We start from the raw sequence: 17,691 nt of genomic DNA, 5'->3' as shown, positions 1-17,691 counted from the left end.
AGGGCAGGGCTGGGAATTATGAACTGGACAGTGTGGCTGCCTTTGTTATTATCTTTCAGAATGGTACTGGTTAAGTCCATTTATACTCTGTCACAGTGTTCCCATTCTTAAGTGCAAAAGCAGAGTCTCAGAGGACTACCACAAGAAAAAAGCAACCTTGGAATTAAGTAATATTCCAACTCAAACTAAAGTATAACTGCAAAGGAACAATATTCTGTTGTGAGGCAGAATCTAAGTGGTAGATAGAAGGAATAGCCTTCATAAAAACCATTTGACAATTTAATGATGTAATCTAATTATTAATTCACCCACATGATCGAAATCTCTGTAAAGAATATAACACTGTAATGACTTCTATTTGATGGATATAGAAAAAACTGATTTCAGCATAAATTTTATTCAGACATAATTTTTTCCCATGGGCATGTATACTTCTCCCGGAGGCTATCGAGTACTGTATTTTATTTTTTCTTCTTCTTTTCTTTGTATTTTATTTTAAACATCCTCTATCCTAGGACTGAATTTTTTACACCCTTTCAAATTTTTAAAAATACTATTTAGAATGTAGTATCAATCAGCTTGTGTGTTTTTTTCTTTTTTTCAGGAAATCAACAATTAAAGCATTAGTCTTTAAATGGTATTTCTCTTTCTCTAGAAGCCTAACTACCTGCTGGAGATTAATGTTGCTTACAAAAGAATTTGTGACATTTTTTCTTTCTCAGAGGAAAGAAAGAACCAACTATCATAACAAACAGACTCTAGATACAGGTGTAATGTATTACATGAGCATAGTTTAATATGCACGCGTGGTTCTGAATCTTAGTGTTTTTTGTTTTTTTTCTTCTCTGCCCCCGCCCCCAACCTTAGTGAGGCCTAAGAAAGGACAAATGATAACTTTATATTAAGGTTGCAAGAGGTCCTTGAGTAGGTGAGCTGGAGGCTCACAAGGATCATACAGTCCTTCTAAAAGGAAAAAGGGTGTTCTTACATTTAGATCAGGCAACGTGATTAGGTAGAAACCCATTGCTGTGCTTAAAAGTGCAACATTCTACTTCTCAGAAAGACTCCATTTTCCCTCTGCTACCTTTGCCAGTAGGTGGGAAATTAAAATTAAATAAAGAAACAAACAAAAAAAACACACAACAGAACAGAACAAGGAAACAAAATGTTATTAAAATGCAATTTATAGACATAAAATGGAATTAGAGATGACATTTTAACGGTGGACTTCTTGAGAGCTAAGGGAGGGGAAGGAGACATTATTAGATTGGCTCAGCTTGATGAAGAACCGATGACTAAGATGTCAGTTTCGATTTATTTTTTCTCATTTAATGCTGTTTATTATTTTAACCAATAATTTTCAAAATGCTTTAAAGTTCTTTTGCATTTTTATCATGCAAATAGAGCATTTCAGTCTAATAGAACAAATCCATATTAATCAGGGTGAAAATAATTGTGATACTGGGTTAGGGATTTGGTGTTAGGGACACTTGGCCTGTAGATGGCAGTAGAGAACTAGGTACTAAGTGGCCATCTTCCTGGACTGAAACCGAAGTTCAGGCCTTCTTCCTCTAGCAAAAGCACTAACAGTGCTCCGATTTTTTTTTTCTCTAAATAAAATGAAATGTACATTGTTTAAAAGATTAAAATCTCACATTGCTGTCCCAGGAACACTGGGAGAGCCTGGTTTGTAAACAGAATACCAAATCCTCTGAGGAGTGTTTAGTTTAAATGCCTGGGCCCAGCATCTATTTGAAATGCCTTTTGTGAATTTAGAGGTAGAAACATTCATCAGCATCACAGCATCGCCCCGCAGCGCGAGCACACTTGAAAGCACTCATGAGCCTCCTGATAAAGAACGGGGTGCAGCTTGTCCAGTCGAGGGCAGATTGGGGAGTGGAGTGGGTACACAGCATTATTACTGTTTTTCAAATTTGGGACTGAATCTTCTATTCCTAGATAGCCGAATGCTAACATCCTATTCCAGGATGAACAATTTAGAGAACTTATCCTGTCTCCTATTTATTGCACCTTTTGTTAATCATAAGCACTTAACTGTAATATGCATTTTTAATATGCAATGAAAACTATTTTTTATGTTCTATATTTTCGTAGAGAAAATTTACTGCTTTACCCTATATATTTTTAGTTCAGAAATGTAATCGATTTTTTAAAAAGATTTTTTACTGATTTTTAGAGAGAGAAGGAGGGAGAGGGAGAAATATCAATGTGAGAGCAGTTGGCTGCCTCCTGCACCCATCCCTACCAGGATCTGGATGAAACCCAGGCATGTGCCCTGACAAGGAGTCAAACCAGAAACCTTTTAATGCACAGGAAGATACTAACCAACTGAGATACACCAGCCAGGGCTAGAAATGTAATTGATTTTTTAAGCTTAGCTCTGATTTTGAAGATTAACTCTTAAAGGAGGAAAACCAATTTGCTGTAATTATGGGGATTCAAAATCTGATTCTTTTATTTCATATTTATGAAGCCCTCAAATTTAAGCCGAATGGGGTAAGATTTTTTGGGTTCCAATCTGCTTTCTCAGAGGTGGCTAAAGATGATGTCAATATTTTATTTAATTGTAAAGCACTTTCCATTCTATAGAATATGAAAAGGTGTTTATTTTTTATTTTTTGAAATTGAGAGGACATTGTTAAATGTGCATTCAAAAACCTGTTTGACAAATTAGATTTTTTTTCTAGCAAATGGCCTTTGAGTATTCATAAGAGATTAGTGTCTTTTCTTGTCTTTTTATTTTCAATGTGCAGATTTAGCATATTAGCTAGTCACCCCACAGAAGATGCATTATAACTATATTTCCATGTATAGTCAATGAAGAACAACTTGGTCTGGAGTCTTAATTCTTTAGCACAATGTCGATCCACTGAGTTGCCCCATTTCTCTCTGCTCAGCTGGACCACGGGTTTACCATCAAGAGATCAGGGTCTTTGGACTACTACCAACAACCAGGAATGTATTGGATAAGGTATGAGATGGTGCAGCTCAACAGTCAGTGTTTCCATGGCAACGTGCTGGCAGTCTCCATTAACCAGTTCCTTCAGTGGATAAACATGCTTTTGATTTGTTATCCAGTCCATATGCTGCTTTATCAGTTTCATTTTATTCTTGATTGAGATGCCACACCCCCTCATTCCTTTTTTTTCCACCCATTATTCACACTGACATTTGCCAGCTTTCTTTCCATTGCATATGCTCAGTATCAATTTCCCTTACAGTTAAAAGGACAGTATATTTAGTGTAAATGCCAAAGCATTTTCCTGATGTTGCCAATTAAAGAATGACTTCTAGTGCTCTTCTGTCCCTTAACAAATGGAGCAACAATAGTACCATAGTATATGTTCTATAGAAGTATATACTGTCATTTTAAAGTCATCAAGCCCTATCTTGAACTTACTAGATGAATGAAACAATGCATTTACGCTTTAGTAGTAGTTCCTTCAAGTAACAATGAGCTATAGAATGCATTGTGTGTGTTGATGAGCTTGTGTTTTCAAATTTTCCACCTTTTTATTTTCTTTTGTTTTCATTTTATTGTTACCTCTCTCCCCCTGGAAACCCTTTTATGTACTAGCTATTGCATGAATTTATTTTTCAATATTCTATAACTGTCAGATTACTCAGCTGGCTTATCTGCTCAAGCAAAAGGGACTATGGGAGGTATCAATTTTTTTTTATGGGGTTAAGAATTCTATCCAATCGTTTTTCTATTCCAGCCAACTGCCCTGACATTTCCTTCAAGGAGCATTGTGTGTGTCTCTTTAAGTTATCCACAGGCAGGATGATTTTTGATGATGTGAGAAATGAACTCTGAGAAGCCCTAAGGAACTTTTCTCCATCTTAACATTTCTGAAATGATCTCTAAGTAAAGTTCTACCTCTTAGCATTTGTTACGAAAAATTCCACTTGGTTTGGCACTTGTTTCTCCCAAATGATGGAGCCTAGCTCAATAATGTGGTGGCTTCCTGATGTCATTTCATGAATTAGCCTACTAAATTGTAAAGGAAGGAGGGAAGGAAGGAAGGAAGGAAGAAAGGAAGGAAGGAAGGAAGGAAGGAAGGAAGGAAGGAAGGAAGGAAGGAAGGAAGAAATGTGTGCTCCACACACATATACGGGTGGGGCAAAAGTAGATTTACAGTTTTTCATATGAAAATAATACAATAATTAATAAATAATAATACAAGAATAAACTATCTTTCCTGTACTCACAACTGTAAATCTACTTTGCCTCACCCTGTATATACCATTCTAACCAACAATTATTGCTCCTACCTTTTTTCTATAATTAGACACTCAAAACAAAGGATTTAAGGAAGTAGAAAAGGTCATACTTTGACAAACCATCCAAATGTACTATAATCATGATAATTTCTAAGTCTGTTTAAAGCAAGAAAATACCCAAACTTCAACAAAATATTTCAGTCTGTTTTACATTAAAAGGTTATTTGTATCTTCTAGACAGATATGCATGCAGGAGTTGCACATCAACCATTTCATTTACCTGAGTAAAATAGCTTTATCAATGTAGAAAGAGCTCTGTTTTATTTTAATCTTCTTTGGGGGGAAGGGAGGGCGTGAAAATATTTGGTTAATAATTTGTCCTAATTTGTCTTTGGGAAGATTCTTCCTTTTTACTTTTTATGTGAAGATGATCCACCCATCTTTTACATTTTACTGGAAGATGATATATATTCAGAAGAGAGCACATAGCATGAATGAATATCTCAACAAATGTTCAGAAATTGTACATGCCCCTGTAAGCAGCGCCCAGACCAGGCACAGAGTATTTCTAGTACCCACAGCCCCTCGCCACCTCCAGGGCCCTTCCGGGAAGGTCACATAGCCCCCAGGGTAAACACTGACCTGGACTCTATCCGCATTAATTAGCTTTGCCTGGTTTTGTCCTTTATATAAATTGAATCACATCATGTTCCATCCTTATTTATTTATGCCCCCTCACCTCAGGCATATTAACCAAAAATATATGAGTAAAGTTGATATACAATTAAAAATAGGCATAAAATATGTCTAATTACAGTTGTGCACATTTGTAGAATAAAAATTACACATATAAGTTAATCTAATTAAAAAAAACTTTAGTAAACGATATCACTAAATTTGTGGGATTAAGGATGGGAGCAAAATACCAAGTAAACACAATAATTAATAAATGTAGCCAGTATAAAAAGGCCATTTGACTAAAATCTTGGTGATGGTCCCATCAGCAGACAAATGACACATCCCTGAATAATGGGCAGGAGCAGATGGGAGATAATGTCTTTTTTCTTTCACCCATAAACTGCTCTGTTTTCCAGCTGGGGGCAGTAACAACAATGTTGATAGTTAATGCTGTATGAAACAGCACACCCAGTATGTAAAGCTAAATTGGAGAAATTATGCTAAAATCTCATTGGCATATATACTTAACTAGGAAGTTTTATAATGTCATTTAGCTCCAGAACAAACTCACTCTCCTCACTGATTGCAAGTGCTTGCTTTTTATCTCCACAGAAGTGGAAGTATTTGTCGAACCAAACAACAGCGGCAGCCAACTCGCTTACATAAACAATCATTATAGGGGAACATCTTCACTCCCAACCCTTATGTTTACAAGTACTATGGCTGTTTTCACTATTCTGAGCACAGCCCTTGGGAGTACCCCTTACTTTTTGTAAATCTGCTCACATCAGGGCATAGGCTGGAGAAAGAACCTCTTCTTGGTGCCCAGAATTGTCTGTCCCTCTTAATAGGCTTTTTGGTGATAGAGAAAAGGTGGGCATGCATTTTCTTCTTTCTCACCTTCATCCTCCTGCCCATTAACAGAGAGCTGCTTCCTACTTGCAGCCAGGGGAGCAGCATCCTGCTTGGCTGATTTTTCAAGAAGACCTTGCTCTTGTCAGCCAGAGTCTGGGGGGACACTCTTCCAGGAATGAGCTTCCTGGGACATTCCACTCCCTCATGGCCCTGCTACAAGCCACTAGAAAACATTTTTACCTTGTTTCATTTTCCCCTTCTGAAAATGTGTCCTTATCCAAAGAGGATGTGATCACACACATTTCTGCCTTTCTCGAGTGAAGCTGTCACTGTGGCAGGTGCTATGGCTGACAACACAAGGAAAAGAATTCTTCCATATTTGCAGGCAGAACAAGGCAACAATCAGAATGGAGTAACCCAATTAAATAAGGCAAATACCAAAACAAGACAAGCTAAAAAATGCTACATGAGATAAAATGAGGAGGTGAGCTAGGACAAAAGGGTATTTGAGTTCCCAGGCATGACCTGACTCCAGTGTGCATATTGGATTGGAGCATCATCTTGAAACAGTGAGTAATGAGGCAGAGCGGTGGAAGCACGCACAGTCTTTGCAAGGCTATTAAATGCTGTCATGCTCAGTTGTTAAAAGGAATGGGGTCAGTTAAATGCATCTTGCTCAGCACAGGTTTAAAAATAGGTTCCTGTGAAGGCAGAGAGGAACTGCAGCCTGGTGTGAGGAGGCTCCTCAGGGAACCCCCACCAGCAGCCAGAGACACACAGCAAGCTGCAATGCCTTGCAGGTTGCTTTGTGGAAAGCTGCCTGGGCCCTGCTCTGCCCATTGGGAAAGGACTCCCTGCTGAATGTCAGAGCCCTGCAGGAAGGAGGGCAGGTGCTGCTGTTCTCAAAAGGGACTGATCACCCTCCCCTTCCCTGTAACAGAAAGTTTAACACAGAAAAGGCATAGATTTAAACTCAAAACCCACCCGAACTGTGATTTACGAAGGAAAGTATCAGGAAACTACGAGGGGTTTGGTAGCTATACCTTGATGCTAAAAAGTGAATTATTAGGCCAACAGGCTCAGAAGATAGGCATATCTAGTATTACAGTTCTAAAGTGGCCATTGAAAGAAAACCAGGCATATGGAAATGGGTTGCTCACTGTTCGGTATTTTATTGGTAGTGCAGAGCATGCAGAGTTTGCCGCTTTGCTGTCCAGAAGCCCTGGTTTTGAATCCAGCCTGTCCTGCTTCCTGCGGTGTGACCGTGGCCAAGTTACATATTCTTTCTCTGATTTTCAGTTTCCCCACAGGTAGAAATGAGAAAACTATGATCAACCTTCCAAATCTGTGGTGAGGATTAAGTGAGATACCTATGCAAAAGTGCCTTCATAGGCCCCAGGGGGGGGACTCAGGAAAAGATGGCTTTTCAGTGTTTCCCTTACTTCCAGAAAAAAAGTCTTCCACACTTGAGACAGATTTTCTTGAGAAAAACTTATCTCTCTCCAGATCCGTGGTCGGCAAACTGCGACTTGCAAGCCACATGCAGCTCTTTGGCCCCTTGAGTGTGGCTCTTCCACAAAATACCACGGCCTGGGCAAGTCTATTTTGAAGAAGTGGCATTAGAAGAAGTTTAAGTTTAAAAAACTTGGCTCTCAAAAGAAATTTCAATCATTGTACTGTTGATATTTGGCTCTGTTGACTAATGAGTTTGCCGACCACTGTTCCAGATCAAAGCAATTGTTATTAAAGTAGAACCATGATCTTTTTTGATGCTCTGATTGGGGTAAACTGCTGATGTTATTCATGAGTATTTGTGGCATTACATTTTACTTAAAGGAGACCACAGCCAAAAATCCTGATGAAGTTTAAGTTTAAAATGTTATCCTCTAAGGCAGAAATTGGCAAACTATAGCCAATCAGCCAAATCTGGCTCATTGCCTGTCTTTGTAAATAAAGTTTTACTGGAACACAGCCATATCCATTTATTTCTAAATTGTCTATGGCTGCTTTTGCTCTGTAGCAGCAGAGTTAAGGTAGTGTCAAATAACCATATGGCCTGCAAATCCTAAAATATTAATTATTTGGCCTTTCCCAAAGTTCTTCAAATCTTGTTCTAGGGGGAATGTTTCCAAATTAAAAGGCACCACCTGGTAAGCTTGTTAAAAACTGTATCTCCACCACCTCATGGAATGCCTGGCACATAGTAGAGCCTTCATAAATATTTGTTAAATTATTTAATAAATGATTCAACTTTCCAATGAAGGAGAAGTTGATATAGAGGATACATGTGTTTTTGAAGAGTTTGGAATAAATTAAAGTTTGGACAATGAAATGACATGAGATGCTCTAGAATAGCATCCCATTTATAGCAATCTGAGGGTAAGTCTTTGGGCAAAGCAAAACATTGTTTTTGTAATGAAAGGAGTTCCCCCCTAACTTACCTGTTTAGTAAGTTCTGAACTTTATAGATTTATTTTCAGATAAACTACATCTGTGGTTCTTCTCTAGTTTACTAGGATGATGAAGGAAAAACAGCATGGCAGCTCAATTTAGCTTCGACTATGAGAAAATCCAGAGCTGCAGGGCAGAGGAAACACGTGATCTGTGTCCTATAGAAGCCCGAGTTCATGAAGAGGCTATGAGTTTAACCCTCTAATGAGAGGCCCTTGTAGAGCTAGGCCAGTTTGGGATTCTATAAAAAACAAACAAACAAACACAACAACACACACAATCAATAGCAGGAGCCTACTATGAGAAATGGTGGAGAATTGTGGGGCAGCTCTGCCCAGGGAACCAATGATTCGCATTTAAGAGAGTTGCACCTAAAAGGTAGCTTAGCAGGCCACTGATTTTCATTCCACAAGGCTTCCTTTTGCCATTGTAATGGTCACCTTCACTTTAGGGTAATACTGTGTCATATATCTAGATACCTGCACTTCCTGTTGAGACCCCAAAAGGATATTGAAGCAAAACAAAATCTTAATAACCCTGTCAGTAAGCCAAAAAAAAAAAAAAAAAGGAGGGTGGATATTTCAATCGATTTGTCAGTTTAACTTTACTAGCAAGCCAAACACATTCCTGAAGTGTCAAGCAAGTCGTAGCGCAGTCCCTGCAGAGTGCGGCTGAGTGAGGGAACGGGCTCTCAGGTGAATGCTGCAGCCTCGCCTGTCCCACCTTCCAGGAGCAGGAGTAACGGACGGGCTAAAAGGCAACGTGCAAAAAATTGTTCTCTTATTAATGAAGTGATTGGTAATAAATTAAGAAAAGCAAAAAGGAAAAGCAGTCAATGCGTGCCCATGAAAAATGCAGTTATTTAAATCCAAACATGACCACCAGGACAGAAAACATCGCCTCACAACTTCAATTAGGCACACCCTTTGCCAGTCCTACAGGTGCTTCAGAACGGAAGTGATTTTGATCCATAGACTGGAAGGCCTATTTTTTGCTAAAAGAAAAGCATCACCCATTACAGTAGACTGATGGCGATATTAAGCTTATTACTAGTATTTTATAGGTGAAAATTTCCCTAGAGAACTCTACCCACCTTCACATGGACTGGGAAATTGGGGTTCTGTGGTTAGGAAACATGTCCATGGTCATGTTAGCTGAGCTAGGATGCAAAGCTTGTTCTCCTGACTTCCCCCTACTGCTGCTTCCAAAGGGAATTAAGCTAAGGCTACCAGACAAGACAAGCATTACAGAGTGATGGGCAGCACAGACCAGCAAAAACAAAGCTAATGCTCCAGTTCACATGTGCAGTTCATTCCTGACCTTCCTCTCCCATGCTCTATTTTTCCTTTAACATTGCATAGATATTCCAGATGGCTAATGTCTTAGGCATTTATGCTGATTTCCAAATTTAATGTTATAAATAAGGGCTTAAAATATCTGAGTACCATGTGGAGCACATAGTCATTTCATTGTAACAAAGGAGGCCACTGACTCAATTCAATAGATGTATCTATTGGTGGAATAAATTTCCTTGGTATTAGGCAAATACCGTCTTTCATTTATGCATGCCTAGTCTTACAGCAGGAACCAAAACATAATAGACATTATTTTATCTAAGATTTCCAACTACTATAATATGTACGCAGCTACTGGAGTTGCTAAAGTTATGACATTATTTTACCATTCCTCAGTTTTCACACTTGATTTAGCGGCCTTTAAGGACACTGTGATAACCAAAGATTTACAGTCTGAGGTAGAGATATGAAGTGTTTCTTCTATGTAGGACAGGTTTATATTAGTTTCTCTATATCATTTTATTTGGTCAACTATTTATTCTGTTTACCAGGATCCCCAGTCCACTCTTATTTAGCTATGCCCATTACACCGCATAGCAGTCCTTAATAAGTACCTATTTTAAGCGTCCTTAATAAGTACCTATTTTAAGCAACTAGGTTACAGCATCATATTTGGTTATTACTGATCAATTCCAGCATCTCAAGATATTTCTCTCTCATCTCTAACTGCTGACAATTAGGCCCCAAATGTGATAATATGGACTTCATATTATCTTTGAGCTCTTAATGAAGTGGTAAATTTCTGAGGAAACATTTGGAAATTCTATTTATGTTGGTTCCAACAAAGCTATAAATCATGAGGAAAATAATTGATAAAATAATAAGCCTGTTAGGAAGTTTTAAGGGCATATCAAGGCAATACCTGAGGACAAACTTACCTTTCAAAGTTAAGCGTTAGGGAGGAGAGACCCTATTTGCTTAAAATCTGGGAATTTTCTGTGGTTGATAAAGAGGAAAGCAGCCTTTCAGAAATGTTAGAAGGGCTCAGAATTTATATTTGTGATGCAGCACGTCAGAGAAAATCTTACATTTCAAATGCTTTTATGGGGGCAGATTATATTTAAAAATTATTTAATAGCACATTGCTCTATTTTCTTGCTGAATTCATCTGTCCTGAACTACATATGGGGACTACAGAATTCAGTTGTAAAGATTTAACCTGCACATAATTTTATAGCCACAATTAAAATTCTAAAGATTTCATATATTACAGTGCTTACTGTGATAAATAACTGGACTTTAATAAGTTGCTGTGAGTAAATAAATATATAAAAGAATATTAACTTTATCTATTATAAGCATTTGATCATATCTGAAATGTAAATTGTATTCTTAAATATTGACCCATAATACATTTAACTTCTTACTCTTGTTGTTTTGGGTCCTGTTTTGTTACTTAGAAAGTACTTAATTACCTAAAACAATTTAATTCTATATTAATTAAGAAATATTTAGTAAGTCCCTAATATGTGTGCCACAGTCTGCTAGGCACTCTGAAAATGCAAGAGTTTCGGATTCTACCACAGAGGAGCTTGCGTGTTATTTGTGGAATAAGCACAGAAAAGATAATAAGGGTCCTGTGCACAATAAGTGACAAGAGTTTGGTCAAGAATGATTGCCTGAGGGATTTGGAAAGAAAAGGGGTGATGCTGGAGGTGAAATTTTATTAAATCTTGGGAAATAGATAAATTTGAGTAGGCAGGTAGGAGGAAGAGTAATTTCAGGTTGGTGAACACCTTGAGCCAAGATGTAGAAGTGAGTGTGATTAAAGTACATTCACAGATATACCCAGTAGGACTGTTTTGATTGCAAATAAGAAAAACCCAAACCAAACTGGCTTAAGCAAAAAGGAAATTTTTTATTTTATAAAATCTGGAAGGTCCAGAGGTTGGGTCTGGCTTTAATGATGGATTTACTCAGCACTCAGTCAGAGTTTGGTGTATTTTCACCCCTCCACTCCACATCCCTGTGTTGGCTTTAGTTTGGAGCTTCATGTAGTACCAGGATGTGGGAAGCAGCTCTAGGCCTACTCTCCTCCCCAAGTTGGGAATTTATTATAAATATGAAGTCCCAGCAAAAGTCTCCTTATGTCCTGTTAGCTGGGTTGGGTGCCCATCATTCCAGTCATGGGTACTGAGGAATGCAGGGGGCTCAGGTTTGCTCCTGGGTCACCAACCCACCTGGCCCCATCTCAGAGATGGAGGTAGGATCACCTTCATGGGAACCACAGAGTACAGTAGTGAAGGAAGTCCAAAAGGAAACTGAGGAATGGTTAACCTAGACAGAGTAAATCGATGCTGTGCAAGAAAATCAAATGAGTAACAGTGAGTATGCTAATGTTATTGGATCATTTTGATTAATAAAAGGAACTAGACACTGGAAATGTTTTAAAAATATATTTTATTGATTTTTTACAGAGAGGAAGGGAGAGGGATAGAAAGTTAGAAACATCGATCAGCTGCCTCCTGCACACCCCCTACTGGGCATGTGCCCGCAACCAAGGTACATGCCCTTGACCATAATCAAACCAAGGTACATGCCCTTGACCATAATCAAAGTGCGCAGGCCAACGCTCTATCCACTGAGCCAAACCGGTTAGGGATGGAAATTTTCATTGTAGGCATGTTGTGAATGTTAGGATAAGGAAATGGACTTTATGAGAAATTCTAAATAAATCAGACCTAAGGGTAATTGGCCTGTCAGCTGTGTGTCAGATGGACTGGGGGTTCAGTGCTCAGGAGGCAAATGCTGTGACCTCTGTTGCACTTTCCTATATTTCAAAAGCACAGACTTTGTAGAGTATCTGCTGTGTGCCATGAACTGTGGAGAGCACGGAGAGGATGCCCAAAACTTGATCTTGCCCTCCAGAGCATCTACAATGTAACCAGAAAGACAGTGGATTAGAGTTAATTATGATCTAGGCAGGATGCATAGTGATAACGGTGCCAGGTTTCAACGGAACACATGGAAGGAAGAAGTACTTAAAACCAGCCATAGTCCATGGAGCGGAAGCAGAGTGAGTATGAGGAGAAGCCTGTGGACAATGACATCTTCTGGAGCATCTTTGAGAGCAAGTCAGTTGGGAGCCCTAAACATTAATTATGTGGCTTTTGAGAATATTGCAAGAACTCGGGGGAGTAGGAAATGGCCTCTCTCATCAGACTCAGGGCTCCCTAGGAGTTTACAGGTTCAAAGTGGAATTGTGTGGACAGTGGATCCTGGCATGCAGACCTTGGTCTGGAAAGGCAAAGCATTGGACAAAGAATGCTTTATAAATTCTCTTTCAATTCTTTAAGTCTATAAATGCAATAGAAACAGCCATCACATCCTTATTCCCTGACATGTGATCATGACATGATATTTTCCAAAAAAACAATTGGTAAACTGGCTTATATGCCACCTGAAAGCACAGAGGCATTTAAGCGCCAAGTGTCACCTACAAATATGAGCAATTATAAAGCTGCTAACTACAGAAATTTCTAGGAGTGGCGAGAACTGGCCACTTAAAAGGAATGGGGCAAGGGACAAATAAGGAAGAGAATAGGATTGCCCTTATAAAGATGTAGGGAAATAAAGGTAAAACTGAGGGGAAAGGGACTATCCAAGCATGGACTCAACACTGTCACCAACTTCTGCATAAACAACATTATGGTATTTGTAAAGAAATGACCTATTTCAGTGGCTGAAGCCAAGAGTCTGACTTGATGTAACTGAGTAAATTATGGGGAGATGAGTTAAATATGGAGAAGGTGCCAGTGAGAGTGGGGGAGGGGAGTACTCTGAGATAAGTTCTAATATGAGATTTATTTTGCATTGGCCTGCAGTTACTTAATTTTAAAACAATATTTTATACCAAATTGTAAAGAAAGAAAGAGGCAAAAAACAACCCTTCCATTTTTGGCCATCTTAGCTATGTAGAAAGCATTTGCACATCTATCTTTACCTACAGCAACTCTGGGAGGGGGGAAGGGTTTAGGCCTACTCCTCATTTAACTGAGAACAGAGTGAATGGTTCACAGAGCCAGCAGTGGACAGAGCAGGACTCAAAGTCCCTGCCTCCAAGTCTGGTGTGCACTCTTCCCCACACCCAAAGCCTCCGTTCACTAGTCAGTATTAAATCCAATACCAAGGACTTTTTCTTTCTCAAGAAGGTAGAAATAGAAATATTTTTTATGAGCATGAGAAGAGTTTATATCACTCTTGGATTAATTACAGAATGGTTTTTATGTAAGTCAGACTAAAGACATGTCTGTTTTTTGCACAAACAGGTATTTTTAGTTTGCTTCGAAAGCAAAATACCATGTGCTGTGACTTTACAGTGTTTTAAATAAAGTTAGGAATTTGAGTTTATGATGCTAGAAATAACATAAAATCAGTGGGTATAAAATTTGACAAGTAGAAGAATGAAACATAGACATTTCAACAAACCAGTTATTGAATAATTGTATTAACAATCTAATGAAATGAGAAATGAATTATTAAACTTTATCTTCCTCATTGAGTCTATAAAACTGTTATTCAATTTGTGGACAGTTTTAAAGCAGCACAGCTCAATCTAATGAAGCCATTTACTCTATTGGTTCTACACGCTGCCTCTTTTTCCTTCTTTATTAGTTCATATCAGAACTTTGATTGCCCTACTTTAGATCTAAGATTGCTCTAATGCTATACTGCAGTTGTATGAGAGGTGTAGTTTTCACTTTGTTCTCAGAACCAGGCCAGCTATAAATTTATCTCTGTTCTTTGAAGAAGCTAATAGTAAATTTTCAAGAGGAAAAAATGGTGGTATATATTCCTGTAGAGGATAAGTAATCTCTTAAAAGCAGAATAACCTCCAGGCTACATCCTTTTAAAGAGTGACTTTCAAACAAGGATGCCTTCACGCTTTTATATGTATTCTATATTTTTCATCAGGTTTTGTACCTGCTCTTCTGCTCTCTGTGTAAGGCTTTTCTGTAATGACCCCATTCCTCTCACACCCATTAAATCTGTAATGAAGTTATGCCTGCTGTTCCCAGTTCTGATGTCATAATAGCTTCCAGAGTTGTGGCTGGATCGCATAGCCTGGGGATCGTCTGAGGTTCCTCAGGAACATGAGGACTAGAGACCAGGAGCTGGAATACCTATGGAACTGAATCTCAGTTTCATAAATCACCACATACTATGATGAAAATGAACTTTGTAAAGTAAAATCCTTGGAAAGTTTCCATTTGGTTTAATTGCATTCAAAGCAATTTTCAATTTCAGACATTGGTTTCATTAAAATTAAAACAATTCTTCAGAGATTCAGCCGTACTCCCTCATCAGCAGATAATAAGATAATTTAGAAGGAGGAGGTGCTAAAATAACAGGATGAGCTTGTGGCTCTGTTTCCATGTCTGACATCTTCATCACTTTTTATCTTTATTATACACTTGCCTTGAGCTGAGTGATGATGAATGAGGCACGCCTGGCATCCTCACATGTTAGACGCACCGGCCTGGGATGCCCATTTACCAGGGATCTCTGGCTGAAAAGTGTGCCACCAGAGGTCATGGCTGTGGAGTTAGGGGAAGTATGGGGAGGACTGGGGGGGATTGAACCCACAACATCATCCATCCTGCCTGTGCCTGCTGATGTCATGATCAGGTGCTCCTAGCATAAGGTGACCAGATGTCCCGCTACTGGAGGGACAGTCCCGATTTTTAACAATTTGTCCCGCGTCCCGCGGCATTTAAAAAAGTCCCGATTTTTGGAAAGAATGCACGACAAGCTAGGGAACGGTGGGAGAACGGGAAGGGAATATACGTTTTTTGGCGGCCATGTGGCTGTTTAGCCAGGATATGAGTTTTATATTATTTTTGTTAATTTTATAATGTTAAACTTTAATAATAACAAATATTTGTTGAGAACTGATTATCGAGAACTGCTTATCAAAGTTCGCATTGTTGATCAGTTGTTAGAATTCGACCACCATTGTTTGGACTTAATGAACAATGGCATTTTTTTGGGATTGGCAACGACGAAAACGTTTTGTAACTGTCTCTCAGACATCGTACTGCGTGCTAGTAAGCTAGTTAAACAAGTGATGTCATACAAATCAGCTATTCAGATAATTTAGGTAAGTAATTTACTTATTTATTTCATAAATACATAAATTTTCTTGAATTTAGCAGACAGTACTCGTATTATTTATATTTTGTAGTGGCGGCAAAAAGTCTAGCGCCGGCCTTGAAAGTGACACTTACGACTTACGTTACGGCAAATTCAGAGGAAAAATAATACAAGTTAGTATTGTTATTATTTAGAAAGAAATATAGGATTAAAATAATTTTTAAAATATAGTTACTTTATAACAATCAAATTAATTTAATTTACAAACTAACAATAAAATATGTTCATGTAATTATGTACCTACTTACTGTGTTTTTAAGCAATATGTATATAATAATTTATAATATAATTTTAAATTATTTTTTTTAGATTTTTAATATAATGAGTAAGAAAAGAGGATGCAAATTCAACGATGATCTAAGAAGTGAATTTCCTTTTATTAAAAAAACCAAAAGCGATTACAATATAGACCAAATTTTTAATCAAGAACCCCTCCCCCCCCAGGCCGAAACCGGTTTGGCTCAGTGGATAGAGGGTCGGCCTGCGGACTCAAGGGTCCCAGGTTCAATTCCGGTCAAGGACATGTACCTTGGTTGCGGGCACATCCCCAGTAGGGGGTGTGCAAGAGGCAGCTGATTGATGTTTCTCTCTCATTGATGTTTCTAACTCTCTATCCCTCTCCCTTCCTCTCTGTAAAAAATCAATAAATTAAAAAAAAAAAAAAGAACCCCCCGCTCAATGGTGTCCCGTTTTACCAATGTTAAAATCTGGTCACCTTATCCTAGCAGCTACAACTTGGGGAGCAGAGAGTTTCCCAACAGTGGTAATTGTTGTCAACAAAAGTAAGCCATAGTGGATAGGTTAATTTGGCCAGTGTATTTTTCTGACCTCAGAAGTTTCAGAGTTTCTTGTGCCCTTTCCTTCAGCCTAATTGTTCTCTTTCTCATTTTATGCCCCTGCTAGACCACCGCTCTTGATAAGGAGAGGCAGGTTTTCCGACGAAGATGCAACCAGGATGTGAGGAGCCGATACAAGGCACAGCCAGCTCCGCCTGAATTCAACTCGGAATCTGAAGACTACTCCCCAAGCTCATCCGAGACTGTTCGCTCCCCAAACTCGCCCTTTTAATAAGACCCTTTTACTTAAAGTTCTAGCTTAACCCTTTGAGACTCTCTGATTCCCCCCCCCGCCCCAAATTATGTAAAACAGTTTCATCTGATCTATCTAGCACTCAGAAACAGAACGTGTGTTTTCTGGTACCTTTGTAGTAATTTCCCTTTGCTGAATAAGATACGTTGTTTGTGAAGATGGCAACTTGCTGCTAATAGGATCCTCAAAGGGTTAAGTCTACTTTGCAACTTTTAAAATTTAAAAGCAATGAATATTTTCATCAAACTAGGATCTGCAGTGTGTAATAAGCACATGTTAACCCTCTGAGTGCATCGCTTGTGGAGGCCCCTTGGGAAATTTTCCAGGCCTTTGGATGTATAGACACATTTCTTGATTTTGCTGCAGATCGAGGGGTGTTTTTAGATGCCACAATATCCAGAAAAGAAAGGCACCTAGAATGATATCTTGCTTGTCCTTTTCTGTAGGTTTAGATCATAGCCGTTTTATAACTTAGGCATAAACACCCCTCTTTCTTCTTCACAGTCCTGTTAAGAAAGAGACTTTTCTCATTAGAGGTATGACTTTCAGCTGCCATGAGCTCTGCATCCCAAGTGGAGGAAATCGGGTCTGTGGCAAACAGCCTGGCCCACAAAAGAGATGGTGCCCCTCCCCCAAACTGGCTCCATGTGAAGATGTGTTGATATCGCTCAGAAATGCCGCTTCCACATCAGCTGCTGCGAGTGCAGGCGCAGACCCTCGGGAAGGCACACACAGGCCTTTTCCTGTGCTTGGTGAGGGGGGTCTGCCTGCTCCCCGTGAGCCATCTACAGGGAAAAAAAAAAAAAAAAAACAACTGGTAGAAAAGAGCAATAAATTGCCAGGTGCTCTATAGGGCTGGGATTTC

At 38.9% G+C, this 17,691-nt stretch overlaps 1 protein-coding gene across 1 annotated transcript in view; it reads left to right on the top strand.

Moving 5' to 3' along the window:
- DCLK1 (doublecortin like kinase 1) overlaps window positions 1-16,698 on the top strand; it is a gene marked incomplete at its 3' end in the record, with an annotated part of 486,231 nt that extends 469,533 nt beyond the window's left edge. The window contains exons 17-18 of the mRNA XM_079779242.1: window positions 2,919-2,992; window positions 16,641-16,698. Coding sequence (XP_079635368.1) covers window positions 2,919-2,992; window positions 16,641-16,698 — 132 coding nt within the window. The remainder of the gene's footprint in view (window positions 1-2,918; window positions 2,993-16,640) is intronic.
- Window positions 16,699-17,691: the final 993 nt, after the last annotated feature.

The sequence above is a fragment of the Cnephaeus nilssonii genome (genome assembly GCF_951640355.1).
Source record: "Cnephaeus nilssonii genome assembly, chromosome: 8".
NCBI lineage: Eukaryota > Metazoa > Chordata > Mammalia > Chiroptera > Vespertilionidae > Cnephaeus > Cnephaeus nilssonii.
Note: the sequence above shows the minus strand (reverse complement) of the source record. Positions and strands in the feature narration are given on the sequence as shown.